General features: G+C 41.0%; 2 protein-coding genes across 2 annotated transcripts in view; one reads left to right on the top strand and one right to left on the bottom strand.

The window, feature by feature from the left end:
- Positions 1 to 3,093, bottom strand: part of ACAD11 (acyl-CoA dehydrogenase family member 11) — a 34,548-nt gene extending 31,455 nt beyond the window's left edge. Inside the window, exon 1 of the mRNA XM_069860025.1 lies at positions 2,887 to 3,093. Coding sequence (XP_069716126.1) covers positions 2,887 to 3,023 — 137 coding nt within the window. The 5' untranslated portion in view covers positions 3,024 to 3,093. The remainder of the gene's footprint in view (positions 1 to 2,886) is intronic.
- A 365-nt stretch (positions 3,094 to 3,458) lies between these two features.
- UBA5 (ubiquitin like modifier activating enzyme 5) lies at positions 3,459 to 15,738 on the top strand. The gene is made up of 12 exons (XM_069860031.1): positions 3,459 to 3,637; positions 5,542 to 5,587; positions 5,680 to 5,769; positions 6,969 to 7,078; positions 7,482 to 7,568; positions 8,229 to 8,313; positions 9,139 to 9,243; positions 9,422 to 9,549; positions 10,711 to 10,846; positions 11,304 to 11,379; positions 12,162 to 12,268; positions 12,853 to 15,738. Exons 1-12 carry the CDS (start codon positions 3,492 to 3,494, stop codon positions 12,934 to 12,936), a joined length of 1,200 nt encoding a protein of 399 aa, XP_069716132.1. The 5' UTR covers positions 3,459 to 3,491; the 3' UTR covers positions 12,937 to 15,738.
- The last annotated feature ends 534 nt before the right edge of the window (positions 15,739 to 16,272 follow it).

The raw sequence follows: 16,272 nt of genomic DNA on the forward strand, positions 1-16,272 counted from the left end.
TGTTTAAACAGAGCAGAATTCACAGTAGCTTATAACTGTATTTGTCCTTTGGAGAGATGTATTTTGAACAATGTAAGCACAGAGGAAAGCTCTTCAAGTAACTGATCATTTCTAGTACTGAGACCCACTGTACACTAGCACGACCATCACACACATATGCTGTGCTTAAGGGACTGCTTAGAGTAACTGTAGCTTTAAACAATGAATGTTGCAGTGACAAAGAACCATAGAAATTAGGCATTTAAATCACATACATGTGCAAAGAGAAGGACAACCCAATTAAACCCTTTGCAACACCTTGTCCATCATATCTCAGTCAAGCTCACTGATCTTCATTTTCCTTTAGGCTCTGTGCTACCTACATGCCGTCCTTTCCTCATACTGGATCATTATTAAGACGTGTTCTGATGTAGTCCAGTAAGAGATCAGGCACCTACTGGAAATTCAAAATCAAGTGAACTTTTGCCCTTATGCTCCCCATGACATTTCCATTCTCACTGAGGCAGTTAGGGCATAGTCTGTGATACGCTTTAATAAGTATACTGCACAGATAAATATTCTGCTGGCACAACAGATTTTCATTGGTTGAAGCCTGGAATGAAACTTCAAAATAAAGTAGTAAAAGCATAAAAATTGGCAATATTTTAGCAGATTTCACTATTAGCTACTCTCCTGAGGCCTCTCCTAAAGTCTCCACAACTGAAGAACATATGAGGATTACAGTACAGGTAAAGACTCGGTAGAAGTTTTATAAGTGCATCAGATGAAAAGCTGTTTACTGTTTCTTAGTGACAGCTGCAGATAAAGCAGTCAATGTCACATTTACAAAGGAATGAATACATATTTTTAGAACTGAATAGTTAGCACCCAATTTGAAGTCACACAGACACACCACTGACTTGCTGAATGCAAATGAACTAGACATTCTGTGCAACAGCCCCTTTGGAGCCTAACAGTGACTTTGGAGCCTCACCAGCACCGGCATTAATGAGAACCTCAGCACAGTGTTATGCTCTTCTCATGGATCTACTTACCAGACAATAGCCTAAAGGCTTTTAAAATTTATTTCTTAAGCCATGTATGTGCTTTTGAATATTAGTACTTGCTATGCAACCAAAGGGCAATCAGTTAAAATGTTATTTATGAGTAGCCATGAAACAAACTGTGCATGTACTCCACAAAGCTGGCACCACAGAGGGCCAAATCCATGTTTTTCTGAGAACAGCAGGCATTCTACTCAACAACACATAGTCTGCCTGCAGCTGGTCCGCTGCAGCTGCAGAGTTCTCCCCTGCCAAAGGTCACCTCCACTGCCACCATGAACTTTGCCTTCTACAGCCGTTCCAGAGATGGTCCTGGATGGACCAATTCCCTCAGTGCCCACTGTCTGTCATTGCCAGGGCAAAGGGCTCTGACAAATACGATCACAGAATAGTTTGGGTCAGAAGTGACCTTAAAGACCATCCTGTTCCAACCCCCTTGTGATGGGCAGAGACACCTCCTACTACACCAAGCTGCTCAAGGTTCCATCCAGCCTAGCCAGGAACACCGCGAGGGAGGGGGCATCCACAACTTCCCCGGGCAACCTGTGCCAGTGCTTCACCCCCCTCATCATGAAGGATTTCATCCTAATGTCTAGTCTAAATCTTCCCTCTTCCAATTTAAAGTCATTCCCCCTCATCCCATTGCTACATGTCCCTATAGAAAGTCCCTCCCCAGCTTTTATGTATACCCCCTTCCAGTACTAGAAGGCTGCTATAAGGTCTCCTCAGAGCCTTCTCTTTGCCAGGCTGAACAACCCCAACTCCCTCAGCCTGTGCTCACAGCAGAGGTGCTCCAGCCCTCTGATCATCTTCATGGCCCTCTTCTGGACCTGTTCCAACAGCTCCAGATCCTTCCTATGTTGGGCATTCCAGAACTGTACACAGTACTTCAGGTGGGGTTGCAGAAGAGCAGAATAGAGGGGCAGAATCACCTCCCTTAACCCGCTGGCAATGCTTCTTTTGATGCAGCCCAGGATACAGCTGGCTTTCTGGGCTGCCAGCACATGCTGCCAGCTCATGTCCAGCTTCTCACCAGTGAGCACTGTCAAGTCCTTCTCTGCAGGGCAGTCCTCAAGCATGCCATCCCCCACCCTGTATTGAAACCATGGATTACCCCGCCCCAGGTGCTGGACCTTGCACTTGGCCTTGCTTGTCCCACATTTATTATGTTGATCTCATGCTGCAATGCAAAAATATATTTATGCCTTACAATGGCTGAATATCTAATTAAACAATTTATTCTGTTAACAATGAATCAAGGGAACTTATTTTCTCCTATAATCACATGGCAAGACTGGCCTCCTATGCTCATCACAAGCTGAAGTCACAACACAGCCCTTTTTTTAACTGTGGGCGGCACCAACAGGATCTTGCTTAATCTATCCTGTAACCTACTTTCATGAGAGTTGCAGAAACTCACAAAGTTCTTTGTTTCTTTGTAATATATGACTTAAACTAGCCAGAGAGTCCAAAAGCTAATGACAAAATTGTCTGCATACTAGAAGATCAAAAAGAGAAAATCCACGTATCCACATTTTCTTCTTTTTAAGGCTACTTTCCTAAGGAGTTAGCTGTATCTACCACAATGTACTTTACAGAGAAAGAATTCTATCCTGAAGAGCTATCAGTCACAAGCACCGAAGATTGAGCTTCAAAAGGAATAAACTGCCATACAATGGTTACAGCTACTTCTTTAAATATGATCTAACTAAACGGTTTATCCTGCTAACAGCGAATCAAGGGAACTTATTCTCTCCTATGGCCACTTCTCAGGACTGGCCCCCTCGCTCACCGCGAACCGCGGTGGCACCGCCGGGACCCTCCTCCATGGCCCCTCCCGTACCTGTACTGCCTGACGGCCAGCGCCTCCGCGGGCTGATGGGGAAAACCGGGCAGGTGGCCGCACAGGTACCGCTCCAGGCTGCCCTGGTCGAAGCGGTGCTGCCACCTCACCGCGCTGGTGCCCGGCTCCGCCGCCATCCCCGCGCTGCGCCGCCGGCGTAAGCTGCGCGCCGACCCCCGCCGCTACGCTACTGACGGAACCGCCCCGCAACGCCTCCGCGCCCCTGCGCTACGGACCGAGCCGCCCCGCCAAGCTCCGGACGGCAGCGCCCGCCTACGCTATTGACGGAGGTGTCCCGCCCCATACCCGCCCACTGACGAAGGAGCTGCCCCGCCCCCTGAGCCCCTACGCTATTGGCGGAGGCGCCCCGCTACGCTACTGGCAGAGGCTCCCCGCCCGCTGCCCCGCTACGCAACCGACGCAGCTGCTCCGCTCCCAGCGCCCCTACCCTACCGACGGAGGCGCCACGCTACCCTACTGACAGAGGCGCCCCGCCCACTGCGCCCCTGCCGGAGGTGCCCGTCCCCGCCCCGCCCGGGCGGCCGCGGCAGCCGAGGTCTCGAGTTCCGTCGGGGCGAGCGGCCCTGGGCTGTCGCGCTGCCGCCATGGCCGGGCCGGCTCGGTTGGAGCAGCTGGAGCGGCGCGTGCGGGAGCTGGAGCAGGAGCTGGCGCGGGAGCGGGGCGAGGCGCGGGCGGCGCGTGGCCGCATCGAGAGGATGAGCCCCGAGGTGACGGACACCAACCCCTACAGGTGCGGGCGGCGCGGGGCCGGGGGCGCTGAGCCTTGGGGAAGAGCGCGGGACGGAGCCGTGGGGAGCGGAGCAGAGGGTGGTGAGACACAGAGTCACCGCATGGGTTGGGTTGGAAGGGACCTTAAAGATCATCTAGTTCCTACTCCCCTGCCACGGGCAGGGACACGTCCCACTAGACCAGGCTGCCCAAGGCCCCATCCAGCCTGGCCTTGAACACCTCCAGGGATGGGGCAGCCACAACTACCTATAGCAACCTGTGCCAGTGCCTCACCACTCTCATGGTGAAGAAATTCTTCCTTATGTCTACTCTAAATTTGCTTCTCTTCACTTTATAGCCATTACCCCATGTCTTTGCACTAAAGGCCTTTGTAAAAAGTCCCTCCCCAGCTTTCCTGTAGCCCCTTCAGGTACTGGAAGGTCGCTATAAGGTCTCCTCTGAGCCTTCTTTTCTTCAGGCTGAACAACACCAACTCTCTCAGCCTGTCCTGGTACGGAAGGTGCTCCTGCCCTCTGACCATCCATGTAGCCCTCCTTTGGGTCCATTCCAACAGCTCCATATCCTCCTTATGTTGAGGATTCCAAACCTGGACACAGTGCTCCAGGTGAGGTCTCACAAGAGAGAAGTAGAGAGGCAGGATCACCTCCCTCACCCTGCTGGCCACGCTTGCTTCGACGTAGCGACGTAGCCCAGGATACAGATGGCCTTGTGGGCTGTGAGTGCACATTGCTGGCTCATATCCAGCTTCTCATCAATGAGCACTTCTCTGCAGGGCTGCTCTCAATCACAACATCCTCCATACTGTACTAAAATCGGGGATTGCCCTGACCCAGACGTAGGACCTTGCACTTGGTGTTGTAGAACCTCCTGAGGTTCACACAGGCACACTTCTCCAGCTTGTCCCTGTCCCTCTGGATGACATACCGTCTTTCCAGTGTGGCAACTGCACCACTCAGCTTGGTGTCCTCTGCAAACTGAGCCTTGAGGAGAGAGACAGGATGAAGTGATGGGTCTGGATGTGCTGAGGAGAGTGACGAGGCAACACTGAAGACAGGTGCTCTATGGGGAGGAGAGGTGCACTCCAGTTTCCCATCTGGCTGGGCTAGCAAAGATGTACATCAGAGTGACTATCATCTTGCTTTATGTTACAGGGAGAGAGAGGAAACTTTGTGAGGTTTTAGCAAAGTTGCTTATAAATCGGACAGGTGTTGGTATTGCCTGAGGTCTTATTCCTTTAACTTACCTATTATAGAGTCTGGTTCAGAGAAGTCTTGAACATCTGGAACACCTTCTAATGCTCAGCAGTTCTGGAAATCTGATGGTTTGGGGTTTTTTCAGGATTAATTGCTTTAATACAAATTGATACTTGTACTTTCATTTATACTTTCTATGAAAAAGTGCAATAGCAGGATAATTTGTTACTTTAAAATTCTTCCAGTTACCTTCACAACCTGATATTCTATAATGAATTTTTTAAAAAAATGTTATATTGGAGTTAATCTAATCAAATTAATCAGAAAGCAGTGGAAGGGTTTTCACTGGCCTGTTGTCACGTGGTTCATTAAAGAAAAAAGTGAAGGCTTTCATTGTGTAAATCAGGGATTCATTTACAAAAATATTTATGGGCCCTCCTGACTTCATTGATGTTGCTCACACCATCTGAATGAGCACATGAGTTTCTGCAGCATTAGTATTCTGTTGCTGTTTCTAATAGGAAAGTTTCTACTCTCTCATTTAGGCTGTATCTGGCTAGTAATCACAATTGCAGTGAAAACAGCAGGCTTGAATTTGGTGCTTGCTGGGGTTATCTTTAAAGCAAAAGTGATTTTAAATATCTGAAAAGCTAGCTTGCTATTAGAAACGTAGAGAGCATTTTCTTGATAATGTTGCTGTTTTTCTTTGTAGTCGCTTGATGGCGTTAAAAAGAATGGGAATTGTCAAAGACTATGAGGTAGGATTCTATGTATGTTAAAGCAGCCTTGCATATTTTCTCTGTGAGGTCTACTTATGATATTCTGATCTGTATTTTATTTCTCTCTACAGAAAATCCGTACCTTTACAGTTGCAGTAGTAGGTGTAGGTGGGGTTGGCAGTGTGACTGCTGAGATGTTGACAAGGTGTGGCATTGGTAAGGTAATGAGAGTTTTCTTCTACTTCTTTGCAGTAGATGGAGCAGTCTTCTTTAGAAAGAGTTAGATTCAATTTCACTCAGTTGATTTTGCCCAGATAAAAAAGTACTATGGAGGAAGCACTTAGGAACAGCACTCGAGTAAACATTACAAATGAAGAGTCTGTATTTTTCTTATGCTAGTAAAATTGATTGACCTGGGGCTTAATGATGTAGTGTGTGGATGATTTTTGTTTGGGTGCTTCTTTTCTCTGTGCTCTTATATGAGTCCATCTGTCTAACCTTCATACTGGATTATTGCAAAAGTAAAGCAAAATGATTTTTCTTCATTTTGAAGAGGAGAGGGTAACTCACACAGAAGATTAAATCGTATGCTAGGAGAAGCTGATATTCAGGAAACTGAAATGCAGTAGATGTCAAACAGACATTTGTATCACAAAGATTAGTTAATCATGTGGTAGACTTTAGTTCAGTAGCAATTAAAAATAATATTATGTGTATACAGATAACAAGAACCACCAGAGCTAATAGATTAGGATTTTTCTTTAAAGAAGGAATTTGGGGAATGGCTTAGATCTTTGTATTTCCAAGCAAATCGTGACCATTTATTCTTGGACCTTTATGAAATATCTTAATACAGAGGTAATGCAATTTCTTATTGAAAATTTTGTTCCACTTCCTCTGAAGGAGCATTTCCTGAAGACCAGCATCTTGGGCATAGAAAAGGGCATTGGGCAGTTGATTCAGGACTTATAATAACATTATCCATGTATTATGTAGGTATTTGAAGTTAATACTTTTTGAAGAACTACATGCACAGAGAAGTGAAAGAAATCACGTTTCTAGTTAATGCCATAACAGCAAGTAGGAATGCGATAACAGAGCTAACAGTGTTCATGTAGAAAATCTGTTGAGTATTCTTAGTTTAACTCAAATGAACAGATTGCATTTTATTAAGAGTGGTTCTCCTGACCTACTGAATCAGTTCCTTGTGCATGACAGTTAGAATTCAGTCTTTTGCATCCTTACGATGTTGGTCACTTTTGTATGTGAAATGAGTAGGACAATGGGGGGCAGGTGGGCATTGTTTGGTTGGAGTTTTGTTGTTGATTTTAGAATGAGGTTTTTTTGTTTAAAATGCCTTGCCATAGTGCTTTGGTTGCAGTCTTTGGAGATTCACGTGTTAATACAATCTTTGTTGTAGCTGCTTCTGTTTGATTATGACAAAGTGGAACTGGCAAACATGAACAGGCTCTTCTTCCAACCTCATCAAGCTGGATTAAGTAAAGTGCAAGCAGCAGAGCATACTTTGAGGTATAACTTGGGGAAGTGGGTATCAAAATGTATTTTACCCAGGATGCTGCTTTAGAAAATTGATGTTTCACTTTTAATTGCTTGCAAAGATCTAATGTGGAAATTTGAGTATGAAATAGTTGTGGAAATGGCTGATACTTTAAGGACATTTTTGTACAGGCCAAAAATTTAATGTGAGTCTGGTTTTTAAGTACAGCTAAAGTTGCTCAGAGGTTTGGTATAAACCATGTCACTTCAATATGTTGTGGGATTTTTCTCATCGGTGATATTTTTTGACAAATATGGGTGTATTTTCTGATCTTCAGACTGGAAGCTTAAGACTGCAGCAGCATTTCTTAAGTTAGGTAGAATGCAAGTTCTCATTGTGTTTATGAATATTGACTCCTATTATTGCCTTCATAAGGAATATTAATCCTGATGTTCAGTTTGAAGTACATAACTACAACATCACAACACTGGACAACTTCGAACACTTCATGGACAGAATAAGGTAAAATCTCGCAACAAAAGCCTGTCACTAACTTCTGCTGATGAGTGGCTCTATACAGCCTCACATTTTTATTGTTGGGATTCTTTTCAGTTTAATGACTTCCAATTGAAAACCAGTGGGAAATACATATAGATGAAGATATACCTGGCTAGACCTTTTCTCTAGAGTTGGCATTTATTTCTGCTGTTACATAGTTATGTTTTATATTAGTCCATCTTTAGACTTCCAACCAAAGTCTTACCGGCTTTTCTCATTATAGAAAATAGATCAGCTCATATTTTGACTGCACTGGAGTAGTTTCAGGAATGCTTTATAGAATGAAGAAAGAAAGCAGTTATTAGTGGATCTCACAGAGAAGTTCTGAAATAACTTCCCATTTGCAGTTATGTTGTACAAAGATGCAATTCTTCAGTACTTTGTACTGTGTTCTGTATAAAACTTCTTTTAATCTAAAGTGCCCTTATATTTAAATCCCAGCTTCAGCAGGCTGTTGTTTCTACTGTAGAGCTAAGATGCTAGTTGTATCCTGTTCTGCATTTGCACAAGTTTCATTTGAAATACACTTCCTACGTGCATCTGTACTCTAACAAAGTATGTGATTGCCATGTTGGTATTTTGTTCTGCCAGCAATTTCATGTAAACTTCTGATGCTGATTTCAGTAATGGTGCGCTAGAGGAAGGGAAGCCTGTCGATCTTGTTCTGAGCTGTGTGGACAACTTTGAAGCTCGTATGGCTATTAACACGGTAAGGCCATTGGAGGCGTGAGGTTGTAGAGGTCGCTTTTTGTCCTACAAAAAGTGTTAAGAATTGTGGGGACTAGAGAAAAGACTGGAACTTATCAAAAATCTTCTAAGGAATTACTTCCTTGATTTGAGGAAACATTCTTGAGCTTTTACCCAGTTCTTACGAAGTACATTCTATATGTATAAATATAGCTGTGGACTTTTAAGATACTTGTAGATAATGGCGAGTACGATAGCTGTCAGCCCTCTCTGTCTTTCCAAATTATCCTGTTATATAAAGGGTGTTGTCAGAGCCTGGTATGTTAAATCTTAGAAACTTTTTGAAGACTGAGTATGGGTAATTGTATACTGTAATGTATGACATTGTGTATACTAAAAGTGCCTTAAGGCTGTGTACCTCATCAAAATGGTTTTCATTATAGCAGCAGCCAGTGTAGGGTATGTGCCAAATGTGTTCTGTTATCCTTCAGCTATCTGGATCTGCAAAGTGCATGCACTGAAGGTGCACAGATGCACTGTGCCAATAGAAGTAGTTTGTGCAATTAGATCTTGAAGTGTGTTAGTGACTGGACTGTTAATGCCTGTATTTGTTCAAAAGTTTCCGGTACTCAGGAAAGCACAAAGGGCGGCTCCATGAGTACAACTTTATTTTGTCCTTTGATAAGCAATTTCTATTCTACCTTGTCATGTTCTTTTTTCTGATCATAGCCTTTTTGTCTTAAAGCAGGAAGATCAATGTGTTTAATCACTCTCAATTGAGGATGGGGGTTTTTTTGCCACCACTATGCTTCTGTAGTTCTGATGTTTGTGTTCCTATGTTTATAAGGCCTGCAATGAACTTGGACAAATCTGGATGGAATCTGGAGTGAGTGAAAATGCAGTGTCAGGACATATACAGCTGATCATACCTGGTGAATCCGCTTGTTTTGCGGTATGTAGTGCTCTGCTGTGAATCGCTCCTTTTTCTTTCTTCTAAAGTGAGACTGGGAGTATGACTAGCTTGGCTAGTGAATGTGGTGCTGGTACAGCTGAAGGAGTAGCTTAAGATTTTGTGTGATCTGTGCTGTTTTTAAGTACTTTTTTAAACTGAATTTCTTTATTCCCTTCAGTGTGCTCCTCCACTTGTAGTTGCTTCAAATATCGATGAGAAAACACTAAAACGAGAAGGAGTTTGTGCAGCTAGTCTTCCTACAACTATGGGTGTTGTGGCAGGAATTCTTGTCCAAAATGTCCTGAAGTAAGTGACTGAATCCCTGCTATTCAATGTACAGAGCCCTAAGAGAAAGAAACCTGAAGGAACATTTCATAATAATGAGTCTGGCTCTTTTTATGTGTTTTTGGCCCTATTTCCTAAAGTTATTGTCCTCATTGGACAGGGCTGAAATGCATGCTGCTTAAATCACTGGTGTGTTTACTTTGGCAATGCTGTTCTTCATAGAACTTTTCAGGGGTAAGGAAAAGTCCAAGATTTTCTCTTACTGCATATACGTACTGGCTTTTTTTTCCAGTGCCCTTAGTTCTGCATTTAAACACACTTCCATTTGACTTCATTAAATTATAAACAAAAATACTACAGCACTAACTCTTGTATATGGACAAAGGAGAAATATTTCTCTTGCAGTGTTTGTACTCTAACCTGAGGTGAATTAAAACATTATGTAGCAATATGAGACGTTTTAATATTTTCAAAAAGTACTGTCACATGACTCTAGCTGTTGAAAGAACTACATGCAAGGAAAATGCTTTAACAACTTTATATTTGATTTCAACAAGATGGACTTTTACAAATATCTTTGAGAATAGGATCTTATTTTCCCTGGTTTTAACCTTGGCTTGATTTTGCCAGTTACACGAAAATTCCTAGTTACAAAGAATAAAAATACTGTTTGCCAGTGTGCCTACAAACAACTCTGGACAGCCAAAAGTGACATTTAGAGAGGTATTATGCATAACTGAACATCGACAGTTTTACTTCAATGAAGGATGCCAGCACTGCATCTTAATTTAAGTTTTTATTTTCATTGCTAAGATGAGCCTACCATAAAGATGATTAACTGGTTCTAATTAGCTGTTGATAACTCTCCCTTCATAATACAGAGCACCTGAGTGTTTCTGCAAGCAGTGGATTACAGCACAGGAGAAAACTGCTCACATTTAAACACTTCTTTTTTTTTTTTCTGAGGCTGTAGCTGGCTTGCTCTCATACACTCACCAGGTTCTATGTTGATGCTTTTAAGTTGTGGTCAGGTGACTACAGCTTGTTTTGGTTTTTTATAGAACTTAAGTACTGTGAAAGTGTATTCTAAAAGTCCTCAAGGAGTAGCTTTTCCTCAAAGCAACTGAGTTTTTAAGCTTGTAGTTGTATATAAGGACTTGCTTTCTCTGTTTGTATTTCTAGATACTTGTTAAATTTTGGTACTGTGAGTTATTATCTTGGTTATAATGCGATGCAAGATTTCTTTCCAACTATGTCTATGAAGCCAAATCCACAATGTAGTGACCAAAACTGCAGAAAACAGCAAGAAAATTATAAGGTAAAAATGTTTTGGGTTGTTTTTTTTTAATCCTTTCTTAAAGTTTTAAGAACAAAGCAATATACAGACCTGTAGTAAAGAAATGCTTTCATCACTACTCCTGTTTTCAGCAGCATTGTGTTCAGATAGCTGCATTTGTTTCTAAAAATACAGTACTTGGAGTTATCTTAAAGCAAAGGGTAGGCAGAAGGGCTTGTATTCAATTAGATAATACTTTCTTCTGCAGTAATTGCTCAAATTTTCTGGCAGTCATTTTAAGTGTTACCGGGTTTGGGTTTTTTAACTTGCAGGCATTCTGCATTTTAATACTTAACAGAAGTTCTAAATGGTGAATGCATGCCTTAAATATTAAAACAAGTGTGAATATTATGAGGTTTGATCTTCTTTTTGCTGTTGTTGAAATTGAACAATTGCATTTATTGTGGGGTTTCGTTTTTTTGGTGTTTTTTTCCTTCAGAAAAAAGAAGCTGCACGACCAAAACAAGAAGTAATTGAACAGGAAGAAGAAATAGTACATGAAGACAATGACTGGGGTAAGTAATCAATTGGAGACAAAATGATGTTCTTGGTACCACACTTAAGTTCAATTCTTTGTTCTCGGTGAACACACTGGAGTGTACGCAGGACTTCTCATGGTTCCTGTTGTTTGTACCTTACACTGCATAATAACTGCTGGCTTTTCACAGGTTTTGACAGTAATGCTAACCCAAACTGATGAGCAGATTTTAGGCACAAAAAAACCCCAGTGTTTGTATAAAACACTTTCTTATAGAAGATGGTCCAAAGATATAAAAGATGTGAGAAGATTATTTGCTCTGTGTTCATTTTAAATATATGGCTGAAGAGCATTTGTAACCATTAGGCTAAGGCATCCCCATAGATCTTTTTTATTCCTATGAAGGATTTAAATTAGAATGAATTGTCTTAAGAAGTGGACTGCATGTTTTATTGACCATTTCAAGAACGGATGTATACATCCCGTTGATTCCATGATATAGAAAATAATCTTAGCTTACCATTGGTAAGTGTTGTCAGAGTAAGATTTAAACTGTTAAGGACAAGGAAGTCGTACAGGAGAGGTACTGTTCCTGTTGACAAGTTCCACGTATGGAACCCTTTCATATATTGTAAAAGGAAAATATTTTGCATTGATAATGGGAAAGAAGTAATTGAAATCAAAGCTCTTTTTGCTTTTAGGTTTTTTTTTTCCATTTTAGAAAAGCAGCTGCAGTTTATCTTGCTACGATAACGTAGTGATTAAAGAACTTTTCTTGTCTAACTTCTAATGGAGTTCTCAATTCCTTTTAATGCAAAGGCATCGAGTTAGTATCTGAAACGTCAGAAGCTGAGCTGAAGGCTGCATCTGGCCCAGTACCTGAGCTTCCTGAGGGAATTACTGTAGCATATACTATCCCAAACAAGGTAATGTATCTATCCTTTATGAACACACTTACTTTTAAATACATTATATAGATTAAATTTATAGTATGAGCCAGTTTGGTTACCCCTTAAACCTAAAATAAAATTTCATTGTGAACAACTCTAGGAAAATTATGCCTCAGTACATCTGGCTGCTGTCTTCTACGGTCTAGTTTTGGGCTTCTATGAAACATATTTTTCAGTATGGATGCTGGTGTGAATGTATTCTTGAATGATAGGAGTGAATGTATTTGGGAAACTGGGGGGGGAAGGCAAACATGAATATATCAGTTGACTAATCTATCAGTGACTAATAATTTAACCATATTTATTTATAACAGCTATGTGCAGTCAAAAAGCAATTAGTGTACCTGGGGAACATACGTATGTACTGCAGCCAGAATGTTCTCGCTCCCAGTCAGAATAGAGTTTGCAATTTAAGCTCATAATCACTTATGCCTAACCTTGCCCTTTAGCGCTTAGTTCTAGGAAAATTGCGTGGTATAAGGGCTTATAATAAAGCTTCTTTGTGTGGAGTTTCTTGTTTGCTGGTTTTGTTACTAATTTTCTTCTCCTGTTCCTAATAGGAAGAGAATCTGATAGCTGAGGAAACGGTAGCCGAGTCTGAAGAAAGCCTAGAAGAACTCATGGCCAAAATGAGAAACATGTAGCAAAACGAACATTAGGTATAGCTTCTGGGATTTTGGACTGACATTGGATTTTGAGAAGATCAGACTCCCTTTCAGTTTGTTTTTTTTTCCCCTCCACTGAAGCTTATCTTTACATTTCCAATGAAATGGAACTGTTACAGGGGCAGGAAGGGAACACTTACCTTGTTTATATTCTGTTGTCTGTTGAGCTCTTTAATATATTAAGTTGTGATACTGTCAGCTTTAATTTCTGAGCATTGGTAACATCCACATATTCAGCAGAAAATATAAGGAGATGGATAAACTACCAAACCCAGGAATAGCACATTATACGCAATGTCATGTGATAAGAACAGAACATAGTATAGGACAAGTGAAAGATGAAATCTGCTAGAGCAGATTGAATAGGTCAAGGGCAGATGATCGTGCCTCACTCAAATTGCTGCTCCTGATATTTCATGTTTTTATAGTCATCGTTATATACTGATTTCTCTGAATTCTTGGCTTGCGTTGTGCTGTGGTTACTTTTTCATGGAATCATAGAACTGTATGGTTGGAAAAGACCTTTTTGATCACAGAGTCCCACTGTACCTGTCCATTACTAAACCATATCCCTGAGCACCTCATCTACCATCTATCAATCTTTTAAATACCTTCAGGGATGGTGACTCAATTACCTCCTTGAACAGTCTGTTCCAGTGCCTGATAACCCTTCAGTGAAGAATTTTTTCCTGATGTCTAATCTGAACCTTCCCTGGTGCAACTTAAGGCCATTTTTCTGAGTAAAGAGAACGTTTCAGCCTTTTCATCTGCCTTAAATATCTGTGGGATGGGGTTTTTTTTCCCTTGATTTTATCAATATTTTACTACTGCTTGTTCTTAAATAGCTGCCTGTATATTTTGTATGTGATAATGCTTTAAGCGTGCTGCAGCAAGGCCAAGTCTTTTGTTAGTAGGTAATTGGAAAGAACAGGAGACCTTGTCTATCTTTTCAAGAATTTAAGTATTATATTTTGTTGATTATTTAAAGCTCAGCTATAAATTCTGATCCATCCCCATCACATGAACTGTATTAAGGAATAGACTTAATCGGAATTTGTGTAATCTGAATTTGCTTCTAAAATTAGATCCTCTAAACTTTGTTTAGTGTTGCAAATATCTTGAGGGGAGCGGTTGAGCTATTTTATTTGTCTTGTAAATAATGTTAGTACAGTATAGAATCATAGAATCATAGAATCACCAGGTTGGAAAAGACCCACTGGATCATAGAGTCCAACCACTCCTATCAAACACTAAACCATGCCCCTCAGCACCTCAATTTAAAAGTTTCACCTTTTAAATGATCAGTTGTTAACGTGACCTGCAAATGTATACATGCTGTAGTGTCAGTACCCTGCAGGATTGAAAGTTATGTCCATTTCGGATATTCTAACCGTTCTGTATATATGATCCAGAATTTGATCATTATTTAGATTTGGCTTAGAAGAATGCAAATTTCAACCTCTGTAGTGTAAGACAAGTATGTCCAACTTGGGCTGTGCAAACAAAAACCTTTCTACAGCACAATGCAGCCAACACAGAACCACTTGGTGATGGTATAGCAGCAGCCAACCAACCTGAAAAAAGGGTAGTGTTTCAGAAGTGCTTCTGCTTCTTAGGCCAGCTGAATGAATGCTTAGTTAAAAAATATTTGATTTCTAAGCAACAGTTACAAACTTCAAAATCTGTTTCTTCCACAGCTAATGCTAGATTGTATTATTTACATAAAAATCACTTCCGAAGCAAGGGAGAGAGGTTTTGTGTGTAAGATGGAAGAAGTTTTGTTGGATTGAGTTCAGTTTTGGAGAAACCCTGTTTTAGAAATAGAGGTGTTCAAGGTGAGGTTGGATAAGGCTTTGAGCAACCTGATCCAGTGGGAGGTGTCCCTGCCTGTGGCTGGGAGGTTGGAACTGGATAATCTTTAAGGTCCCTTCCAACCCAAACTGTCCTATGATTCCATGAAATAGAACAATGAAATAATTAAAGTACTATATACTTGAATCTGTGTCACTAAGTCTACTTTAGCTTGATCTAAGTGTCAATTTAAGTGTTACATTTCCTTGTGGCTTTACCTTTCTGTTGGGAACAATAAAAGCGAGTCACACACTTGGTTCTGGAGGTCCTGAGGCACACAGTTGATTAATTTGTACAACAGCTCAGTTAATCTTGACTCCAAACTATTGGGCTGACATGGCTGCTATGACAGCTTTAAAAGAGGCAACTGTTTACCATTTTACTGCAGTGTACAGTTTTATGAGCAAATTAATACACTTTTGTATGCCTGCTTACAGAGCATAAAAAATGGTTCTTGCGTTACTTTCAGGCTTTTAGCTTGTTTGTACAAGAAGAAACGAAAGGGATTTTCCATTTCATTCTGTGACATGGAACTAATTAGAAAATACTTTGAGAAGATTGTTTGTGCCAATGGTTAAAATTATTTAAAAGTAAACAGCATCAAAGGATCTGTTATTAATTAAAAAGACAAAAGTATAATTACTCAGACTATAAAATCTAATCAAAAATTTGACTTCTTTTGTTATGATCTAACAAATTAAAGCATATTGCAATGGTTTAGTCCACCTTTGTTTATCTGGCAGTCTAATAAAAGAAGCTTTCAAGTTTTTACAGTGTATCATGAATATTCTTGAGATGTTGATATTCTGACTGTATGATTAAATCTCCATTGAAACTGCTTTCTGGTTTGAGGTGGAGTTTTCCTACGTACACCCTTGGCGTACACCAGATATACAAATTACTTTTAATGTCCATGAGGTACAACTAAAAGTACATGAACAACTGTCTTAAGAGTGCTATGACTACATCTGCATAAGCTTGTGGCCAACATGCAGCCTGCACGACTTACCACTTATTATTATCCTGGTTTATTTTCTGTAGAAAGTTCTCTTTGGGTTGACAGGGTACGCAGATGGTTTCCTCACTGTCTTTGCTAATGGGCCAGGGATGGTTTGGTTCGGCTGCTTTTTGTGGACTGATTTTTCTTCTAAAAGCAACCATGCAACCTATGAGTAAGTTGGAGAGAAGTCACCCAAGTGAAAGAACAGTAATAGCTAAGACCTGGAAATCAGTGAAAGGGGAAAGTGATCTAACACTGAGGGTCTAGAAAAGAGCTTCTTTTTTAAGCAAGCAACATTAAGAAAAATTATTTAAGAGAGCAGAATATATCATTATACATGTTAAAATCAGAACAGAGATGACAAGGACGTCTACAAGAAAGCTGGGAAAGGACTTTTTACAAAGGCAGGTAGTGATAGGATGAGAAGCAATGGTTATAAATTGGAGAGGGGCAGATTTGGACTA

This window comes from Phaenicophaeus curvirostris, chromosome 6 (genome assembly GCF_032191515.1).
Source record: "Phaenicophaeus curvirostris isolate KB17595 chromosome 6, BPBGC_Pcur_1.0, whole genome shotgun sequence".
NCBI classification, from domain to species: Eukaryota; Metazoa; Chordata; class Aves; order Cuculiformes; family Cuculidae; genus Phaenicophaeus; species Phaenicophaeus curvirostris.

Excerpts from the sequence above, each read along its gene's own strand:
- UBA5 (XM_069860031.1), top strand. The coding sequence starts at position 3,492 with ATGGCCGGGCCGGCTCGGTTGGAGCAGCTGGAGCGGCGCGTGCGGGAG. Across the intron at positions 7,079-7,481 it reads GCAGCAGAGCATACTTTGAG|GAATATTAATCCTGATGTTC; the intron begins GTATAACTTGGG and ends TGCCTTCATAAG. Across the intron at positions 12,269-12,852 it reads CATATACTATCCCAAACAAG|GAAGAGAATCTGATAGCTGA; the intron begins GTAATGTATCTA and ends TGTTCCTAATAG.